Raw genomic sequence first — 20,496 nt, forward strand, 5'->3', positions numbered from 1 at the left:
AAATAAACAACATTTAAAAGAAAAAGTTAGCATCTAGTGCTACTGTGTCCCACAGGTTCTTCTACATTGACCCACACTACCTCCACTGGTGAGTTAGAGGAGAATAACAGGACTGCCACTGGTGCAATTGCTGTTGCTAGCACATCTGCAGATGTTACTGTATCCAGTGTTACAGCTGTCACCATCCATAGACTTTCTGAGGAACAGCGAGTGCAAGTTACGAATCTCAGAAATTCAGGTCTGGACCCCAACACGTCCAAGGACGGGCTCTCTCCTCATCAAGCAGATACACAAAGTACAAGGAGAAGACCAAGAAATGCTGAACAGATAGAAAGAACTAAAGAGCTTGCAGTTGTTACTCATAGAGGTATTGGATGTTATTTTACTTGTGCCCATTTAGTTACAGCCAAAGCTATGTTTTGGTAATGATTCTAATTAGAGAATAAACTGAAAGACAGCCAAGATGGAGGAAGCTAAAGAAAGTGTTCAAAGTAGTAGCTGAAAAATATAGACAGTACAACCAAAACCTGAATAATTTGAAGGCTCAGAAATGAAAATAAAAACAAAGTGCAATGGTAATGTGAAGGGAGGGTGGGGGTAAAAGTAGAGAGAAAAGAATGCATAAATGGGTTAGGAGGAACAAGTACTAAATACTTATTGCTTGTTACATATCAATTATGATATTGAGATAACATTGAAATAAAACAGCCAGTTTCTATTAATAAGTGCACATATTTACATATTGATGACTTATCCTATTTAGTATTTTTCAGCATTTGCATGAGATTTTTATGTTATATGAATGCTAATTAATGATTGAGAAAATAGATAATTTGGGAAAAATGGTAACATTATGTGTGGTGATTGTTTTACATAGCTTACTCTTTTATTTCTAAATTACCTATTGCCTGACCCATATGATTGTACTGAGATCTCTCATTTTGAAAAGGTAACAGCTATTTATTGATATTTTGGCTCCAAATTTAAATGGTGCTTAACTTCTTGATTTAATTTTAGAGAAAAAAAATACCACAAAGACAAATCATATATTGGTAATTTTCTAGTTAATTAATACAAGCCTACCTAACTTTCACAGAATTAAGAAGTGTAGCAAGTATATTTTTCTGTTTCTTCATAGCAGTTTTCCTGAGCAGTTTAGGAAGAATCAATGTAGTGTCAAAAAATAAATGGATTTCATTTATATCAATATATGCATCAGTGAAAATATTAATTAATTGAACTTATTTCAAATACACAATATCTACTCCAACTCTGTTTCCAACTCATTATCATATATTCTCTAAACTGGCTCTGGTCTATGTGGTGTGGTTAGGCATGTGTTATACAGACAATGATATAAGTGATAAAAAAAATTCAGTGCTTAGCACCCACTAAGAAATATCAAGGCATCTTTCCATAAGTTGATTGAAAATCATATAAAAAATATCTCAGAAACTAATTTCCATCACAATTCATACTGAAAGTACTTCTTTAATTATCTTTAACAAGAATTATAAAATGAATTATTTCCATGTAATAGTCTCCTTTAAAGGATTAAGTCAATACCACCTCGCTTTTTTATTCATTTTCCTATCATAAATATTTCCACTCATAGAAATATAGAGACCATGATAAAATTTATGATTTGCTTAGTCGAGTTGATGGTTTTTCTTAGTATATAGATATAAAAATGTGTAAATATTATTAAAATGTTTATTAAGAAAATAAATCCTTCTGCTTAGTTGTTTTTACTTTCTTTGGAAAACTGCATGAACTAATATTGACAAACTTCTCTATAATCTCTTTATCACCTGTTGAATAGAAGGAAGGTAATTTTTGAATATAAGTTTATTATAGAGATCGACTTATAATACAAACATTGTTTTAGCCAAAATTTGTCATCAAGAGATGTGAGAAACTCTGTGGTTACAGATTAGTATTTTGTGGAACTAGGCAAAAATAGTTACGATTGAAAAGAGATTAAATAGTAATCAATCATTAAATGATTTGAACATTAATCAAGCTAAAACTTTGAAGTACATTCAAGTAAATTAAGGTTACTTTCTTAGTAAATTACAAATTAGTGCTCAAATTCTCTCAATTGTTGTCACAATCTCCCAATGATATAAAAGCTAATACCTGTTTCACCTTTCCCCTATATTCTTTCTAAAATAGTGTTTCAAATATAATATTCAGTGGTGCCATCTACTTTGAAAATATATATACTTCAGTTACTTATATTTAAATTATTGTTATAGAAAACATTTTGAATGTTATATTCATTTTTTTCAGTGATTTAAATTATACCTTTGTCAAATCTATTTTAATTAAAATTGGTCCTTCTGACTTTTTTCAATAACTTACTACTATTTCAGTGATGTCAGTTGGCTAGTTATCTATTATATTTCAGACACAAACTATTAATATTTGGGGCAAAAAATACCATCAATATTGGAAATAAAGGAAACCTAGTATCCTGTCTATTAATGCTTTAAAAACATTCAATATATAGCTATATTTTCAGACATTAAATATCTTTAAAAATTTGACTCTTAGCAGAGCCAGATTTCCAAATTGGAATTGGCTGACCTCAAAGCAGTATTATTTTTAATGATAATTCCAGCTTAACCAACATGCCTGAAATTCCTACTGAGCACTGTCCTCTCTTCTATGGGAAATAATGACCTTAGAAATAAAATCAAGGCTTAGTTATGACCCATAGTAACCTTCATGATCTGGCTTTTGCCCATATCTCCACATTTATCTGATGTGACTCTTGACAGTCACTATTTTTTTGGTGAAACAGAGTTTCCTTTAGTTTGTCAAACGCACCGTATTCTTTTCTACCACAAACCATTCTCATAAACTATTCTTCTTCCCTTCAAACAGATCATTCTAATTCCCTTTCCAAGGGTTAGCTTCAATTGTCACCTTGGAGAAGATTAGGTTTTCCTGTTATAACTCATCATCGTCCCCTGTACTTTCCTGTATTTGTAGTCACCAGCCCTATGACTTGTCCTGTAAATGTTGTTCTGTGAGGTAAGGAGTGGATGTTCTTGTTCATGCTTCATTCCCAATGCCTGGAACAGCTTCTGACTCGTAGACATATTTAGATAATCTTTGCTAAACTAATGAAGAAATATTTACAAGTTCATTTGCTAGAGAATTCACCTAAATTACTTAAAGGCTAATAATTACACTTCAATATAACCACATATCAAATCTCAATCAAATCTCAATATCTGAGAATTAAAGATAACTACTTCATGTTTTCAAAGTTATAAAAAAAGTGTTTTTTATCCCTTTTAAAGGTAACAATATTCTCATTAGCCTACAGTAATATATTGCTTTTATTATATTACCCCTTCAAAATTTACAACATAAAGCCAGATATAAATGCTTTGCCTATAGCCCTTATACATTTATAAAACCAAGTGGAATGCATAGGTAAACACAGGAAAACTATAAAGTCAATACATTTCATACAAATAAATATTGATGTAATAAAAAGAATGTTATTTTGCTGAAATTAATTACTATCTAAATCTTATATATGCTAGATTGCAGTAGCATATGTTCATTTGTTATCTACGAGTCTAGTTTTTTGCCGTGTGATAATTTAGCATTTTTAATCATTTTTCTCTATTCACATTGCAATTAAAATTTCACTTCATGATTTTTTTTTATTACTCCTGATTCCTAATTTATTCTTAATAACCTGAGGCAAATAAAGTACTTATAGTTTATATCAATATCACTATGAACACAAAGAAAACCAAGACACTGAAATTGCTATAGTATTCGGTACTTGATACTTCTGTGTGTGTGGATTCAAAATCTATTATATTAAATTGTAAATCACTATAACTAGTTCCTTTATTATAAATGACAGTTGTGCAATTAATGAATAATCTGAAAAAATTTGGAATATTTATCAAAAGTATTTTAATTACAGGGCACTACTCCAATTAATTTTTCTGTTGTGTTAAGTTTAAAATGTCACTAATTTAATTTAAATTATCTTAATTTTGTTGTTGTTGCCTTCTACTTGTTCTGAGTAAAAAAAAGCAGTTTTCACCATTTAGAAAGAGTCTTTTGTCAATGAAATAAAAAGAAGTAAAAGAGAAATTAGAATATTAATAAATAATATTGGCTTAGATCTTCTTTAAACTATGTTTTAACAACCACACCACAGTTTCCTGTATTTCTGTCCAGTAGTCCTCAGAATGAGAATTCAGTTTTGATTGATTGGACTTTAGTCTACTTCTGTCACCTACTATGAGTGAGACCCTGTGCAGGTCACATGAATTATTGGAGCTCAATTTCCATATGTGTAAAATAGTATCAAAGTACATATAACTTTAGGGTTATTGTACAGATTAAACACATAATTGGGTGGAAGTACAAAAATGTTAGATATTTTATCCCAATTTAAAGATAAAACCAATTGCCCGCCATTACTGGTTAGTTTTGAGGTTAGAATACTAGAGTGAGTCTACACTCTGCCATTTGTTAGCTGTATGATCTTGAGCAAAAACTTCAACTCTGAAAGCCCCAAGTTCTTAGTAACTGAGATGATCTGTCTCATAGATAGTTGTGTGAAAAATGCAGCATAGCCACTGACTTGTGTTCAACAAGTATTGATTATTATTTTATTAGTCTTTACCGAACATGTTTTAACTCTTGCTATGTGCATGACATTGAATTGGATAATAGGGGTATAAAATTGAACAATGCAGGCTATGCCATCCAGTAGTCTAATATGTAACTTAAAAAGTAATTATAAACTTCTTATGAGAAACACTGTCCTAGTATTTTTGAAATGTTATTGAAATAACGTAGAGGAACTGACTACCTGTAAATATAAAAGTGAAAGAAAGCTACACAGAGGATATTTAAACTATTCTTAAAAGATGAATTAAAGAAAACTGTTTTTCTATCACTAACATACATAGAAAATGCTTTGAGTATATACTAGTGCTGCCTAGAAATGTGATGAGTCTGTAACAAAATGTATGAAGTGCTCAGCTATGCTTAAAGGAAGATTTACATTCATATAAATTAACTTAAAAACAATTGATTTTAGTTTGAAAAATATCCAGATACTTAAAATTACCTAACATAATATCTAATGATATTTTAAATTTCATCAGAATAGTTTGTTGCCTTAATTATAAAATCTCTTTCAAAATTATTAATATTTACATAAAATGCCTTTTCAATAATCCCTAAATCCTATAGTTCAATATTATAGCCCTAAGATATTTCAACTTACTTGATTTAAAAAAGCAGGACCTATGTAAAAATTTGATTTAAATATTATAAGTAAAGTGCCCTATATTTCTAGAATGATATATTTTAGAATGAGAAGGAATCTTTCAGATCGTCTAGTATATCACCATTATGTTACAGAAGAAATTACAGTCTGGCAGAGGCTATATGAAAATTGAATCTTCATATTGCTAGACCAGTATTCATTTTTTCCTTTATTTCAAATCGATAGTCGGATGTATGCATTGTGTAAGTGGTATTAAGGTTGAAGTGATATAGATGATAAGCACAATTCGGTTGTCCTCCTCAAGACGTTTATAGTCATACCACTTTTAAAATAATCATTAAAATGTGCTTCTCTCCACATAATTTATTTTAACATTGCTTTTCCTGTATATTGTGGTATGATGCAATTTTTTTTTTTTTTTTAATATATGAACAAGTTTGGCAGTCGTTAATGAGCAATCTTAGTAGTTGCTGTTTTCAAGTACAAAATGTAGATATATTCTTCTGGACAAGTTTATACACACAGACACCTGTGTGTGTGTGTGTGTGTGTGTGTATACATACATATACATATATACACATACATGTATGTATATGTACATATATATAAACTATCTTATTCTTTTTAGTGGAAATTTAATTTAAATGATATAACATCTTGTAACATCTGTAGAATCAGGCATGTGTTATGAGCATTTATTGCCATTGCTGCTGCTTGTTTTGACATAGTGTAGTCAGTTATTTGTAGTACGTTTAATAGTTAATGATGATGTCAATAGGGTTATGCTGGGTTTTAGTTTAGTTTATGAAATAACATGAAATTATGTTTAACTGAAATTGAGCATGATGTAGAAACCCCCCCCCCCCAATGGCAACTTAAAAGAAAATCTGTTTTAATCATCAGTTTTTAAATAGAACTTTTTATTGTTTTCAACCTTAAGGTAAGAGTTGTTAATTCAGCATAGGACTATTCATTTTAGGTCAGCGATTTTAAAACAAAAGCAAGAGTTTTTGTGTGTGTGGTTTTTTTTTTAGTTTTATCATAAGCAGTATTTTTTTTTCAAGTAAGCTCATCTGAACATTTTCATTGCTTCACAAAAAAAGGAAAATGGCCAAATATCAGATACATATCTACACTAAATTTCCAGTTTATTTCAGAAGTAAAATTGTATGATTTGTAACAACTTTGATCGAAAATCTAGACTGTGACAATGGCAAAAACTCCTGTGTGGATGTAACAGTTCTTGGGTATCTAATATGTGCCTTTCACTAATAGGCTATTTGGCTACATGTAGAATATATTTTAATATTTTCAACAGTTTGCAGGTAATTAATAGTGTTTTCAAAGATTCTATTAAGGCATTTATAGAGTATAAGTTTGTAAATCCAAAGTATGTTATTTTAGTTTTTAATCTTCATAAGCAATATCACAATATGGAAGTTAATTGATGGATAGTTACTTTATGGATACTGATGTATGTCCATTAAGTATCAGGGTTTTACTGAACATATATCTGTGTTAAGCATGTGACAGCTTCAAAAGAAGTGTAAGATATGCTCTCTGTTTTCAAAGGAAAAGTAGCGATGAGACTACAGAAAAAATATTGGTCAATTCTAAGAGAAAAATTACTGCAAAATGAGTATGATAAGTGAGTGGGGATGAGTTACAGCTGTCCTCAAACATACTTGTATGATGTTTTATGTAAGAGAGATCAAACCTGTTCTGTCATAGGTTGTAGAATGTAGTGTATGGAACCACAGGAAGAGACAAATTATTTATTATAAATACTCTTCTCACATTGAGTTTGGTTCAAATATAGATTGTGTGCTTCAAGAAGCAAGAAGTTCCTAAATCACTAATAAGATATTCAACCATAGCTTGAGGGACATATTGGGTATGTCTAAAGAATTTAAGCATCAAAGAGTGTTGCAATAATATGATTGCTAGTGTCCCTTCTAATCCTAAGTGTCCGTGAATCTATTCAGAGATACTGTATATTAATGAATGTACTTACCATCGTCTGTTGTCCCTTGATGTTTGAGTTGATATGGATTTATCTTTATGGTTATCTAATTGAAGAGCCAATGATAAGTGAAGGGGCCAACACTACCTTCAAGAAAGTAGAGGTTGGCACTGCCCTTATCCCAGTAAATGGGAACTCAGCCATATACACGTTTCTCCCAAGGCCCAGTGCCTATCTATATACAGACGGTGCCAATATATATATATATATATATATATATATATATATATATATATATATATATATATATACACACACACACACACACACACACACACATTTTAAGAAAGGAAAAAAATATTAAAATTGTAATATTCAATATAGAACAATAACAAAAGATGAATACAACTCATGTTTGACTTCTGCAATTACAAGAAATGCTCAAAGTGGTTCCCATCAGCATCCAGATACTTCTGATTACAGTGAACTACTGCTTGAGCAACATTGACCAAAGTGTCCACTTGTATACATTTTTTTGGCACCCCTAATATATGCCTAAAATTCCCAAAACTCTCCATTTGAGCATCTAACTTTAGCTTATCTTTTAGGTAGTATCTAAGATGATAGGCTTCCTCTTTCTTTCTTTCTTTCTTTCTTTCTTTCTTTCTTTCTTTCTTTCTTTCTTTCTTTCTTTCTTTCTTTCTTTCTTTCTTTCTTTCTTTCTTTCTTTCTTTCCTTCCTTCCTTCCTTCCTTCCTTCCTTCCTTCCTTCCTTCCTTCCCTCCCTGCCCTTTCTCTTTCTTTATTTTCTTTTTTCAGTCCTTGTTTTTCTTTCCTTTCTTTCATCCTGGATCTTTTCCCCCTTCTTTTATCCTTTTTCCCTTCTCTTCCCTTCCCTTCCTTATTTATTTCTTCAGCCAGGATTCCTTGAGTACTTATATGCCAGGCTTTCTTCCAGTTCTTGAGTAGACAACATTGAACAAAACTAAGTAGACCTTGCTCTGTTGAGTTTATATTAATGTGGGGAGAAAAAGATAACAAGAAAATAAACAGGTAATTACCTAATGGTAGCAAGAGATGTGCAGAAATTAAAACAGGTTATGCGATATGTGGGTGATTACCTTAGTTTGAATAGTCAGAAAAGGTTTCTTTGAGGAGTTCAAATTTAAACTGAGACTTAACAGGAAACAGATATCCATGCTAAGATGAGAGGGGAAAGCATATCAGACAGATAAACCAGGAGCTAGGAAAAGCTTCAGTTTTGCTTGAGAAAAAGCCCAGTGTGCCTGGAGCTCAGTGGATAAATAAGAAGGAGACTGGTTAATGAGGTGGGAAGCCAGCAGGAACCAGACCGTGTAGGTGGGCTCCGAGGTCTCAAAAAAGGGCTTCATTTTCATCTAAATGAGATTGGAAACCATTGTTGGGCTTTGGTAGGGAAGTGATATTATCTAATGTAACTTGTTTTAAGGGGTCATTTTGGCAATAAATTAAAGAAATGACAAGTAAATAGAAGCAAGCAGACACACTGGTAAGATAGAGGTGCAGTGAATACTTGATAGGGACTTGCAGTCTTACATTATGTTTCTCTCAAACTTCAAATGTGAACTCTGATCACCTACCAGTCTTGCTCAAAGGCAGATGCTGACTTTGGGATTGGGGTGGGATCTGAAATTCTGCCTTTCTAACAAGGTTATAAGTTATGCTGATACACGGGAGAGCAAGAACTTAAATGAGGGATTAACATGCAGAGAGAGCAGTGCATACCATGTTTCCCTGAAAATAAGACCAGGTCTTATATTAATTTTTGCTCCATTAGGGCGTATTTTCTGGGGATGTCTTATTTTCTCATGTGCTACAATCTACATTTATTCAAATACAGTCATGTCATCTTGTTCTGGAACATCGTCATAACATACTAAATGCGTCCGTCTGGCTGATAATCTTAACTGGGGCTTATTTTCGGGGAAACATGGCATCGAAAGTAACTGTTCGCTGTCCACCCTCCACGAGGTCTTGTTCTCCACCAGAATAATCACAATGTTGACAAACTACCTCAGACAGTATACTAAAGCTAAACTTTAATTCTATAAGAATGACTTGAAAGGTGAGAAATTCATGAATGGAAGGCATACCTTAAGGCCTATGGAATTTCTGGATCCACCTTAATGATAATAATTTATTCTGTCAACCCTTAAGAATGAGCTGATTGCTTTAGTTATGATTTTATTGAAAAGATCAATGGATATGTGAATAATTGATGAAGTTCCCAAGTCAAGTTTTAACTCATTTATTACTTAATTTTTACCCCAAATTCTATACCTTGAAATTATTCTTTAAAAGTATTATCCAATACCTGAAAAAACTTAAGGCTTTAGTTTCCTTTTACTTACCATGCTTCAAATCTCTGAAAGGCTAAGCAACTGATAGATGGAAGCAAAATATAGTGAAAAGAAGGATAGAAAAATTAATTGCCAAATAAAAAATATGACCAAATAATTAAGCATTATTTTCGATTTTATATAAATAATGAAATTTCATTTGCCTGCTTGATTGAATTTCCATGTCCTTCTGTATGAGACTAACTGATGTATTGATGTTCATGCACGTTCAGCATTAATATTAACTGAATGGAGAATTTATATCTTTTAAAACATTATCTGGTTCCATATGATTCTTATAAGATACTTTCAGTTATTAAATTACTTATTATTTTTTTTTATGTAGGAACTTTGATATTGGTAAAGTAAATACATAAATAACAGGGAATTAACATTTAGGTGTGTGTACTCCATATAAATATTGAGTAGTGTGTGCTTTATAAATATCTCACCTTTTTTTTTTTCGTAGTTCTCTTGCCTTTTTTCTAATTATATTATTTTGTGGGAAATTTTGTAAAGTGCTTATACTTGTAGCCATTCAAAAATCCATGTCCTAAAATGTACCAGTTTATTATTTACATAATTATTTACTGAAGATCATCCTCATTTTATATTTTCTGACCACATTTCATCACCTTTGTGCAATTGTCAAAACTGTCATTCATAACAGTAAATATATTTTTTATTTCTAGTTTGTCTACATTTTTTTCAGTAAGTTGCTTTTAAGGAGAAGACAGAAAACAAAGTATCAGAATTTACTTGTTAACGGATTTATGCATTTCTAAAGGTATTACACAGAAATACTATGAGTGCCTGAGGACTGTTATGACAATATTAAGCAATGAAAATTTTTTTTTTCACAAATGGCAAATCTGCAAGTAACCATTTTAACATTTTTATCCAATGCTACCCCTCAAGCCATGCTTTTGAGTTTTCCTTTAAAGGTGTTAAGAACTTCTGATGCCCCAATGCTTTTGTTTTTATTTGAATAGATCTTGGGACGCATACGTCTTTTCACATTCACTGGAATCATCATCTTATAACAATGGTCTTATTTCATAAATGCCAGTTGTTTTAGATTTTCAACCCCATCATTATGCTCACCAGTAATTATTAATCAGATATCTCGGTAGCATGTTCATTATATTAACATACTGTTTCTCATCTTTTATTAAAAAGGGACGAAAAACAGGGACTGCTGTGAATCAAAGGGAAAGCTTAACTTTAAAGATCAGAAAGGAAATTGGTTTTGTGTGTAACTGATTTCCCCAAATAGTTACCAGAATTAATTATGTCACCTTTGAAATCAGATGGTCACAGTGAATCTGACATTTTTGACTTTTAATTTTTTTCCCTTTTTAAAATATTTTGAAGGGGCTAGACTTTCTATTTGTGCTCAAAGCTATTGCCAAGGCAGACTCCTCTGCCTTTTGGAGTATGAAAAAAATGGTCCTATGTTAGAGACGTTTTTATCTTCTTCAGAATTATTTTAGGGCATTTTCACCCACTTTTGCAACAAGCTGCTTCCCTTGCATGTAGTTTCTAGAGCATATGGTTGCCCTGCTGTGCACAGAATGAAATCATACAATTAAGCTTTAAAGTTTTAGGAGTAGTGAGCCTTCATATATGGCAGAACAGCATGGTGTTAGGTTTGGGGTGTATTGCATAGAATGTTTTTCGTTTCATAATTACACCATTTATATTCTAAATCATAGATTATTGCTTTTTAGTGTTGATGCTTGACTTTTCTTTGTTTAAAATATTCTTCAAGTGACATTTCCTCACAATAATAAATGGGATTAAAGTGACAGAAATCTTAGATTGATTTTATCCAGAGCCCAGAGAGGTTAGAAATTTTTTTTCTTTTTTTTTCTTTTTCATTTAGTAGGCTTACATAAAGGAGAAAAAAAGTTCATCAAGTCTCCTGAACTTTCGCATTGGAAAGGATTACAGCCAAAGATGATTTTGCTAAAGACTATATGATGATTGAATTTCATATTGCAGTTGGCTTTTGCTACACCTTTTTCATTTTATCTGTTCACAGTTTTAAAATAAAGTAGTAAGAGGCTTCAAGCCATGGGATTAAACTTGGCACTGTCAGTAAATAATCACTGTTTTTATTCAATATTAAATTCAGTTAATGGATCTGATTCTCCTTCATACTAAAGTAAATCATGCTTAAAGTTAGATATCGTTAACATTGTTTTACATTATTACATTATTCGCTATTTTTAACATTATTACCTTTGCATTACAAAAGAAATGAGGATAGGCTATACTAATCCCATCTATATATTTGTGGTTTTCCAGGATATTCACTTGGCAATTGAATATGTGGAATGTTGTTATTCACAGTCAGGTGGTAGTATAGACGCTAGGATTGAACTTTCAGAGTCAATGAATGAAAATGGTTTACTAACATGTATGACCTTGGGCAATCTACTTTAGCCCTTCTCTATTTTGCATCTATAGAAAGGAGGGAAATAATCCCATTTTAAATAGACAGTAGGCATAGGTATATATACTTTAGACATAGTAAATGAGACTGACCCTTGTTGTTCACATCAAAACATGTTGCAGTTACATAAAAATCTCATAAGGTAAAGATGTGAACAAAATAAGAAAACCTTTAGCACAGAGTTTTAAATTTCTGAGGTAGTTGATTTCTTCAGAAATAAAATATATAGTTTAATGCCCTGTTGATAGAGAATAATGGAAGTGGCTAATATTTATCGCTCTATTAACTATTATTCATATTGATTTCATGTATAAGTTCTACAGAAGTAATGTGTAATATTCAGTTCATTTCAGGTTCCTATTAGTGCCATATTCTTTTCTTGCCTGTTTTACACTTAATTCAGTTATTCTCCTACTTCAGTACAGCCAACTACTTAACTTCCTTGTTATCAACTTTATCCTTGTGAATTCTCTATGCTTCGCAATTGCTAGAGAAGAGCATAGATATGTAATCTAGAATTTCAAAACATTCCCTGGTATAAGTAGTAAGCCACCAATCTTAGAATGACAAACAATAAACACCCACATTTTTTACTTAGACGTACCTTTTGAAGTATAAGAGTGGTTATAGACAAAATAAGATATATTGTTTAATGTAGTACCTGAAAAATCAAATCGCTAATAGTTTCTATGTACCAGTGATATATCCATCAGAGTCCATTGCGAAACAAAAGAACTAGGGCTAATTCAAGGGAGGTTTACTTACAAAAGGATTATTTCTAAATGAGTGGATGCAAAGGAAACACAAGGGATCATCTTATAACCTAGGTTATTACCCAGCTAAGCTGTCACTCTTCCCAACCCTTTTGGGATGAGAGGAGAGAGATGTTGAACAGAGATATGTACAGTGGCTGGCATGAGAGGACTAGTTACCTTCAGTTAATGGTCTTAGTTAACACTAATAAACATAAGGATGAGGACCTCTGTGGAATAAACCTGATTTTTCCTCCCACTCTTTATCCTCTTTCTGGAATTCTTCAGAAGATAAGGGGTCTGTTGATAGTCTAATGCAGGGATGTCCAAACTGCAGCCTGCAGGCCAAAAGCAGCCTGCGATCCATTGTTAATTGGCCCGCAGCAAATTCCAAAAATATATTTAGTTTACTTAAATAAACCAGGTGAGGCAATACGTACTTCACCTAGAGTGAGTGGCCTAGCTGTTTGTGTATTTTACCGCATATGGCCCTCGGTGAAAACCATTGGAAAAAGTTTGGACACCCCTGGTCTAATGCCTCAAAGTTTAAATGTTTATAAGAATCACCTGGGGATCTTGTTAAACCATTAATTCTAATTCAATAGGCCTGGGATGGGGTTTCATTGTCTGCCTTTCAAACAAGCCCCTAGGTGATGCCCGTGCTGCTTGCACAATGCCACAGTTTGTGCAGCAGGATTATAGCCTATTCAGATGAACCTTCTGTACAGAGATCAAGGAGGAGAATTGATCTGGAAAGGCATACGGGCAATAGAAAACACACGCGCGTTAGGACAGGTGCTTTGCGGTCTTCAATCGCCATGAACTTAGCGGTAGAACCCTGCAGCATATATAACTACCAGAGCCCATTTATGCATGTGTATTTTAAATAGAACCCAGATAATAATGCCAAGACTTCTATTGAAGAACTTGGATAAACTAGAATAATCTGAAATCAGAAGACATGAGGAAATTGTCATGCATTAAAACAATAATATTTTTTCTGGATTTTTTACTTACAATTATTCACTGTACTATTGAAATATGTAGTAGAATATATTCAATCATCTTCAGTCTGATGATCTTCATCAACTATCTTCACTCTTATTCAAGCAGTTGCTTCTTTCCCGATTAGTCTCATATTAAAAGACATTGCAAATGTGGTCTCTGATGTTGAATGTAAAACAAATATGTGACATAAAATTAGTTCATTTATTTTGAATAGTAATTTTTAAAAATAAAAATTACAGGTACATTATTGTTGTTGAGATCATTTCAGAGGTTTTGCCTAATCTTCATGTTCCCTAAGGCATCCATGTGAAACCAAGGGCAATCCTAAGCATCCAAAAGAAAAAAAAGAAAAGTTATAATTTGTCATGTTACATTTTATAGTGAAATTATCTGGTAAAATTAATTTATAGAAAGAGGACAGAAAATTATTTCTGTAAAGAATATGATCTATCAAAACTAAAAAAGGGTCCAAGAAAGTGAATGGAGGGGATTTTCATATTTAACTATAGGACTAAAGATAATCAAATTTCTCATTTGAAACTGCCAGGAAATTAGTATTAAACCTTCATTAAATTAAAGGCTGAGGTAGTCATAAAATTGTTAAAACTATTTGTGAACTGTACCTATAGTAACTCTTTCCATGCAGTAATTTTATTGTGCTGATTGTAAGAATCCATAAAGAGAATGTAAAAATCCCACATTTTCCATCCTGACATTTTACAGCTCACTATAGCTGTAAGACCTGTTACGCAAAGCATTGCCGGTGCATCTGCTGGTATCTACATAAGTGTTATGAATTCCTGAAATTGTTTCATTTCTGGGAGGAAAGAAACCCCCATACAAATTTTAGAGTCTTTATCCAAATACTAGTTGTGTGATTTTCTGCCACTTATTTAGTCCATCCGCTTTCTCTTAAATAAAAAGGAACAAAATTAATTCAATCTAGAAGGCCTGTGAAAATTAACAAATTGATTTTATAAAATATGGTGTCTCCTTTTCATACTTGCCACTCTGTTCAGTTTTCTAAGCAAAAGTTTTACATTTGTTTCTTAATTTGAAGTTGCTGAAAAGTAAGATTCCAAATATTTAGGGTCTAAGCTGATTTTGTTACAACTTTGAGGCCTTGTAGCCCTATAATCTTCTTTTATAAACATGAAAACGGGCCTGTTTCATGTTCACCTTAAAATATGCTGAACTACACATATTTTCATTAAAAACTAATATTACATATTAAAGGATGTTTCCATAAATTTATACTAAAATTACTTTTTGGTCAAAGGATTTGGAGAGGTTTCTAACTTTATTTAAAAAATAAATTTTAAGTTAGAAATCTGGGGAAGTAGATGATTTAATTTGTCTACCATCCGTACCCAGTGAAAAAGTCATAACAGAAAATAATTTTTAAAAATTGAGTATATTGCATCATCAATTACAATGTCTTTTGAATGGCCTTAGATCTTAAAAATTATAACTGGTAATAACAGTAATTAAAATAACTAACATTTACTGAACTTTTGCCATGTTCTGATTCCTGGAATTCATTATAGAATTTAAGCATGGTGGTACAATATATAATTGTACTTTTTTATTCAACTATTTATTGGGCATCACATAAATTTTATACAAGTATTTAAATTTTATATTTATATATTCAATATGTAGGAATAAATACTAGCCACAAATTATCATGGTGGCATAAATAGAACTTAGGACTTAGAAAAATATTGGAGTGTCTGAACCATGTTGCTTATCTTTAGTGATTTTTAAAAGGGACAATATATTAGATTTTAATTATAAAATTGAATATACAGATTGTGCCCAAAATTGTAGTCACACTTTAAGAAAGGAAAAAAATAAAAACTGTATTAAAATTGTAATACAATGAATGATGCTAACATTTATTTACCACCATCTTTTGAGCGAATGTCATGCTACATATTGCTACTGTAATTCAATTCAACTTCGAAAAGTAATACATAGATAACATCTCTTAAAATGTATACATTTTTTTGCTAAATTTAATTGTTCTAATTGCATCCTTTTAAATTTTAATATATTTTGGGTCCAGCATATCCCTAATATGTAAGTCTATACAAATGAATTTTTTAATACTTTTGAACATTAGTTGTACCACAACTTTTCTCATCAAATGGTGGTCAGTATTATTTCTCTTCTTTTGAAACATTTATAAAGCAAGTGTTATTTTCTCAGAAATTTGTATCTAGTGATAAACTTTATATGAAAGATGATAAAGCTGACACCCTAGGAATAACAGCTAGCTTTTACTCTGATGTCAGTATAATTTCTTGGTCTTTCTTTTCTAAGGATAATACAAAGTAGTCACCAAATGCCAGCCTCCATAATAATTATGTTCTAAAGAAGTACTGTGCTCTTCCAGTACAGGATGTAGACAAAAAGTGTTAAATGTTAATGTTCTGAGGCTCATAACATGGAGCCACAATTTATTTTTAGAAAAACAAATGAAAAAGAAAAAAAAAAAAGACCAAAAAACAAACAAACAAACAAAACCTTACCCTCTTAACACAGTTAAATCGTTCTGTAATTTCTGAACACATTTTAATCTTTGAGGTAGAATTGAGAATTCTAATTATATTTGTCGATCCTTCTTTCTTTAGTTCAAAATTTTATGCCTAAATAGTGAAGGGTAAAATGAGTGAATCTCTTAGAAACAAATAAAGAAGTTCAATAATGTGTCACATTTTCTTACAGTACTAGAATGCAATCTCCCAACTCCTAGTCCAGTGAGGAAAATGTCACAAATAAAACACTGGGTTTTACATCATCTTGACCTGTAATACAATTCCTAATCAGTGAGTCAGTAATTGATTACATTTCTTAGTACCTATGTAAATGAATCAACTGACAATAGTGAGATGTGGCATATTCTCAAATTCAAACACACACTTACACACACACTAGTTTTAATAAAACGAAAAGTAAAGGAAATTATATTCTTATTAGTATAGTTTATATACTGAGTAAAAAGATAAGGAAAAATCATAATTAATTTGAAATAAAAAGTAAGAATTATACAAACAGGTATCATGTCAAATACAGTAGAGAAAAAGAGAAAAGCATTATTGTACATTTGAAAAGTTAAAATGAAGCAAAAATAAACCAAAAACAATCAATAAGATACAAATGATTTACTTTCTAAAAGAAATTATTTTCTTTTTCAGAAGTTATCTGATTTAGTCACAGATTTATATTGCAGCTACTTTCACTCGCAAGCTATTGTCAAAATAAATACTACAAATTTGGAAGATTAAGATAATAAACAGCATATTGCATTTATTTTCTCTTTATTATTGTGTTAGAATATAATCTATGTAGAAAATGGAGGGCATTTTAGGATGTTTTGATAACATTTAATACATAATGCCACAATAAATAAAACTATCCCAGACTTTTAAGATATTTCCATTAAGCTAAAAAAATAAATAAAAATAAAATAAAAATTGTTTACTATGTGAAAAGCAGAAGAAAATAAAGGAAATGGATTTTTGTGCATGTCTACATGTCGTACATTTAATGAATTTTATTTAAAATTGTAAGAACATATATAGATTTTATGTATTTAAAAATAGCTTTACTTGTGAACCTGCTTCATTTTGAACATTCATTCTTTTATCACTTCCTCCCTTCCTAACCTACGATTAGTGAAGGAAATCCTGACAAAAAGACACCATTAGTTAAATAAAACAGAATTTATAATATTGCATTTATTAATTCAATCATACATTCATACAAGTATCACATGACTAAAATACTGTTCCAGACTTTGAGAAACTCACAGTACAGTGGAGGGAATTGACACAAACACACACTGTCTTTTAATGTTTTCTTAACCTGTATGAAAGACCACAACATATTTTAATTTATGATAAAATACATTTTACATGCTTATTACTGAAATACAACTGTTAAAAAGGTCAGTTCAATTTTACAAGTTTAATATGATGTGTAGAAATCCTAATTGCTTGATGGCATATTGATATTTAATTCTTATATTTTGTAATACATAGTAATATTTATATATTTATGGCATATGCTTGAGACTTAATGTTTCACTAATACATGATTTAGAACAGGGTTTTGTAATTGATATTTGCAATATTCATGGTCTCAATTTATTCATAGTGATATACATTTATATTAAAATTATGAAAAAAATAAAGTATGGGTTTACTGATTAACAAATTTTAATTTTTTGTGAATTATTTTCCATTCACTCCTTTTTATCTCTTAAAATGGATATTCTCCTGGCTTTCCATCTTCTGCATCTATATTACAATTATTATACGTTTTACTTTAAAAAAACAGATTTTTTCTTTAATTTAAATTGACAAATGCTTAAAAACAAACAAAGAAACAAATAAGTAAATAGATAAGGTTAAGTCCCTTTAGAACTAGGAAATTATTTAAAACTTTTTGGTCTGAGGTGACACTTTCTTAGCTACAATTTCCCTTACCTCACCCAACCAAATATTCAAGTTTAGACATAAGCATGTTACATATACTTGCCCTTTATAAACATACACACACACACACACACACACACACACACACACACTGTGTAATGTTCAGCATCCTGTATTCCTAGTAGTACATTTTAAAACTGAGCTCTTTGACGCTCTGGACTTTTCCTCTTCAAGCTTCTGCTGTGGGTTCACAATGTTGTTTTCATTTTTAAGAATCCCCGATTTGTGTTGAAACTACCATGAAATCTTTAGACTCACTTGTAATACTTAAAATGAAATCTTATAATGCAGAGAAAAGTAGAGGTAGAATTCTTATTAATAATTCATGTTTTGGATGGGGAAATGTAGAATTATGCTTTAAAATACAAAATGCGATTTTTTTTTTAAAAGGAATTTTAGGACAGCAGGTAAATTTACAAGTAGAAACTAAATTTAGAGTAGTTAACTACTCCAGTAGAACTAAACCTTAAGCTTACCATAGGGTGGGGTGTGAAAAAAATTTTTACAACAAAAAGCACAACTTGAGAAAGGCATAATCATTCCTTCACTGGAAATAAAAGGTCACAGTTAAAGAATCTCAAAACTGTAGAGACTGAGCAGTTTAATTTAAGAGACACTACCAAGGATAAAAAGGCAGATTCTTGTCCAAAATCACACAACTAATAATTGCTAAGAATTAGGTATCTTTAAATCCTGCTCCAGTGATCATTTTCCTCTTTTTTTATGTGTAGTATGTATAGGTTTTTTTTGTTGTTGTTTTTTAAATTAAATTTATTGGGGTAACAATTGTTAGTAAAATTACATAGATTTCAGGTGTACAATTTTGTATTATATCATCTATAAATCCCATTGTGTGTATGTATAGTTTTTAACTATATACATATTCCAGTAAACCATCAGAACTTGTCTCTACCTTTCTACTTTTGAAGATATTATAATAAGAAAAAATCATTAAAATAATACCAATAAAATATCCATAATTTGAATGAATTGGGCAAAATGGCAAATGACAATTAGTAACATGATCATTTTTAACCAACAAAAAGTAGTCAGGTAAGAGAAAGAAAAGGCATCCAAATTGGGAATGAAGTCAAATTATCACTTTTTACAGACAACGTGATTCTTTATGTAAAAAAAAACCCCTAAAGATTCCACCAAAAACTATTACAAACAATGAACAAATAAGTGAAGTTGCAGAATACAAAATCTTTGTACAAAAATCCATTTCAAACAATGAAATTTCAGAAAAATAAATGGGAAAAAAGTAGTTTTGCTTTTTTTCAAATTCATGGCATGAATAAAACCTAATTGCCTACTGTTTCAGCTTATCATCCTTACCTTTAAAACTCATAAAAAGCAATATGTAAAAAATTCTAAATTATAACTGAAGTTAACTATATCCCTTTTGCATTTTGGTTCATGATGTTTTTTAAAAAGAAAATAGTTTATATTTAAATATCTCATTAGATCAAAATGCATAACATTGTTTTACTTAGTGGGGGTTTCAATTAAATTCATTTTCTTTATTTAACTTGGTGGCATTAAAATTTTAAATAAAATAGTCTTTTGTACTGTTCTTTATTACTTTTAAAAATGACATAGCAATTGTAGTTAATCAAATAATTAATACTTAAAATGATACTTCTTTTCCTTCCTCCAAAAATACTTGAGAAGTTTTTAAAAATGCTTTCCGGTTACCTCACTGAATTTCTTATTTTTAGGCAAATACAGTCATATCCATTTTAATATACTGCACAATGAATTATGCCACTGTCTTATAATACTGATTTTCAAAATCATCATCTCAAACATAATAGCAAGATATTTAGATGAACTCTGAATAGTTGTAATTCATTTTTATAAATTTTATACAATATGTATGGACTGACATGAATCATACTGACAAAAGTAATGACTGAAAGGAGAATGTTATTAGCAGAAATGTTCAAATGTATTTAATTTTTTTCCTATTATGCCATTTTATTAAATGTGTCCTAATATTTCAGTTACACTAAATTACCTGAAGAGAATATATTAGTTCATTTTAAAGACCAAGTTCCTTAAATTCTTTCCACTTTTCTGTCTCAGTATTTTAATTTTTCTAGTTTAATTTATTCCATAATATTTGATGAATTCAAATGGTTTATGATAAAGTGTT

The 20,496-nt window shown here is 30.7% G+C and overlaps 1 protein-coding gene across 6 annotated transcripts in view; it reads left to right on the forward strand.

Annotated features, from left to right (window-relative positions):
* Positions 1-20,496, forward strand: part of CSMD3 (CUB and Sushi multiple domains 3) — a 1,090,811-nt gene that overhangs the window by 428,246 nt on the left and 642,069 nt on the right. For 3 of the 6 annotated variants that reach the window (XM_074316364.1, XM_074316366.1, XM_074316365.1), the window contains exon 7: positions 56-367. The exons of the other annotated variants lie outside the window; for them this stretch is intronic. In XM_074316364.1, coding sequence (XP_074172465.1) covers positions 56-367 — 312 coding nt within the window. The remainder of the gene's footprint in view (positions 1-55; positions 368-20,496) is intronic. 6 annotated transcript variants of the gene reach the window in all.

The sequence above is a fragment of the Rhinolophus sinicus genome, linkage group LG12 (assembly GCF_036562045.2).
Source record: "Rhinolophus sinicus isolate RSC01 linkage group LG12, ASM3656204v1, whole genome shotgun sequence".
Lineage (NCBI taxonomy): Eukaryota > Metazoa > Chordata > Mammalia > Chiroptera > Rhinolophidae > Rhinolophus > Rhinolophus sinicus.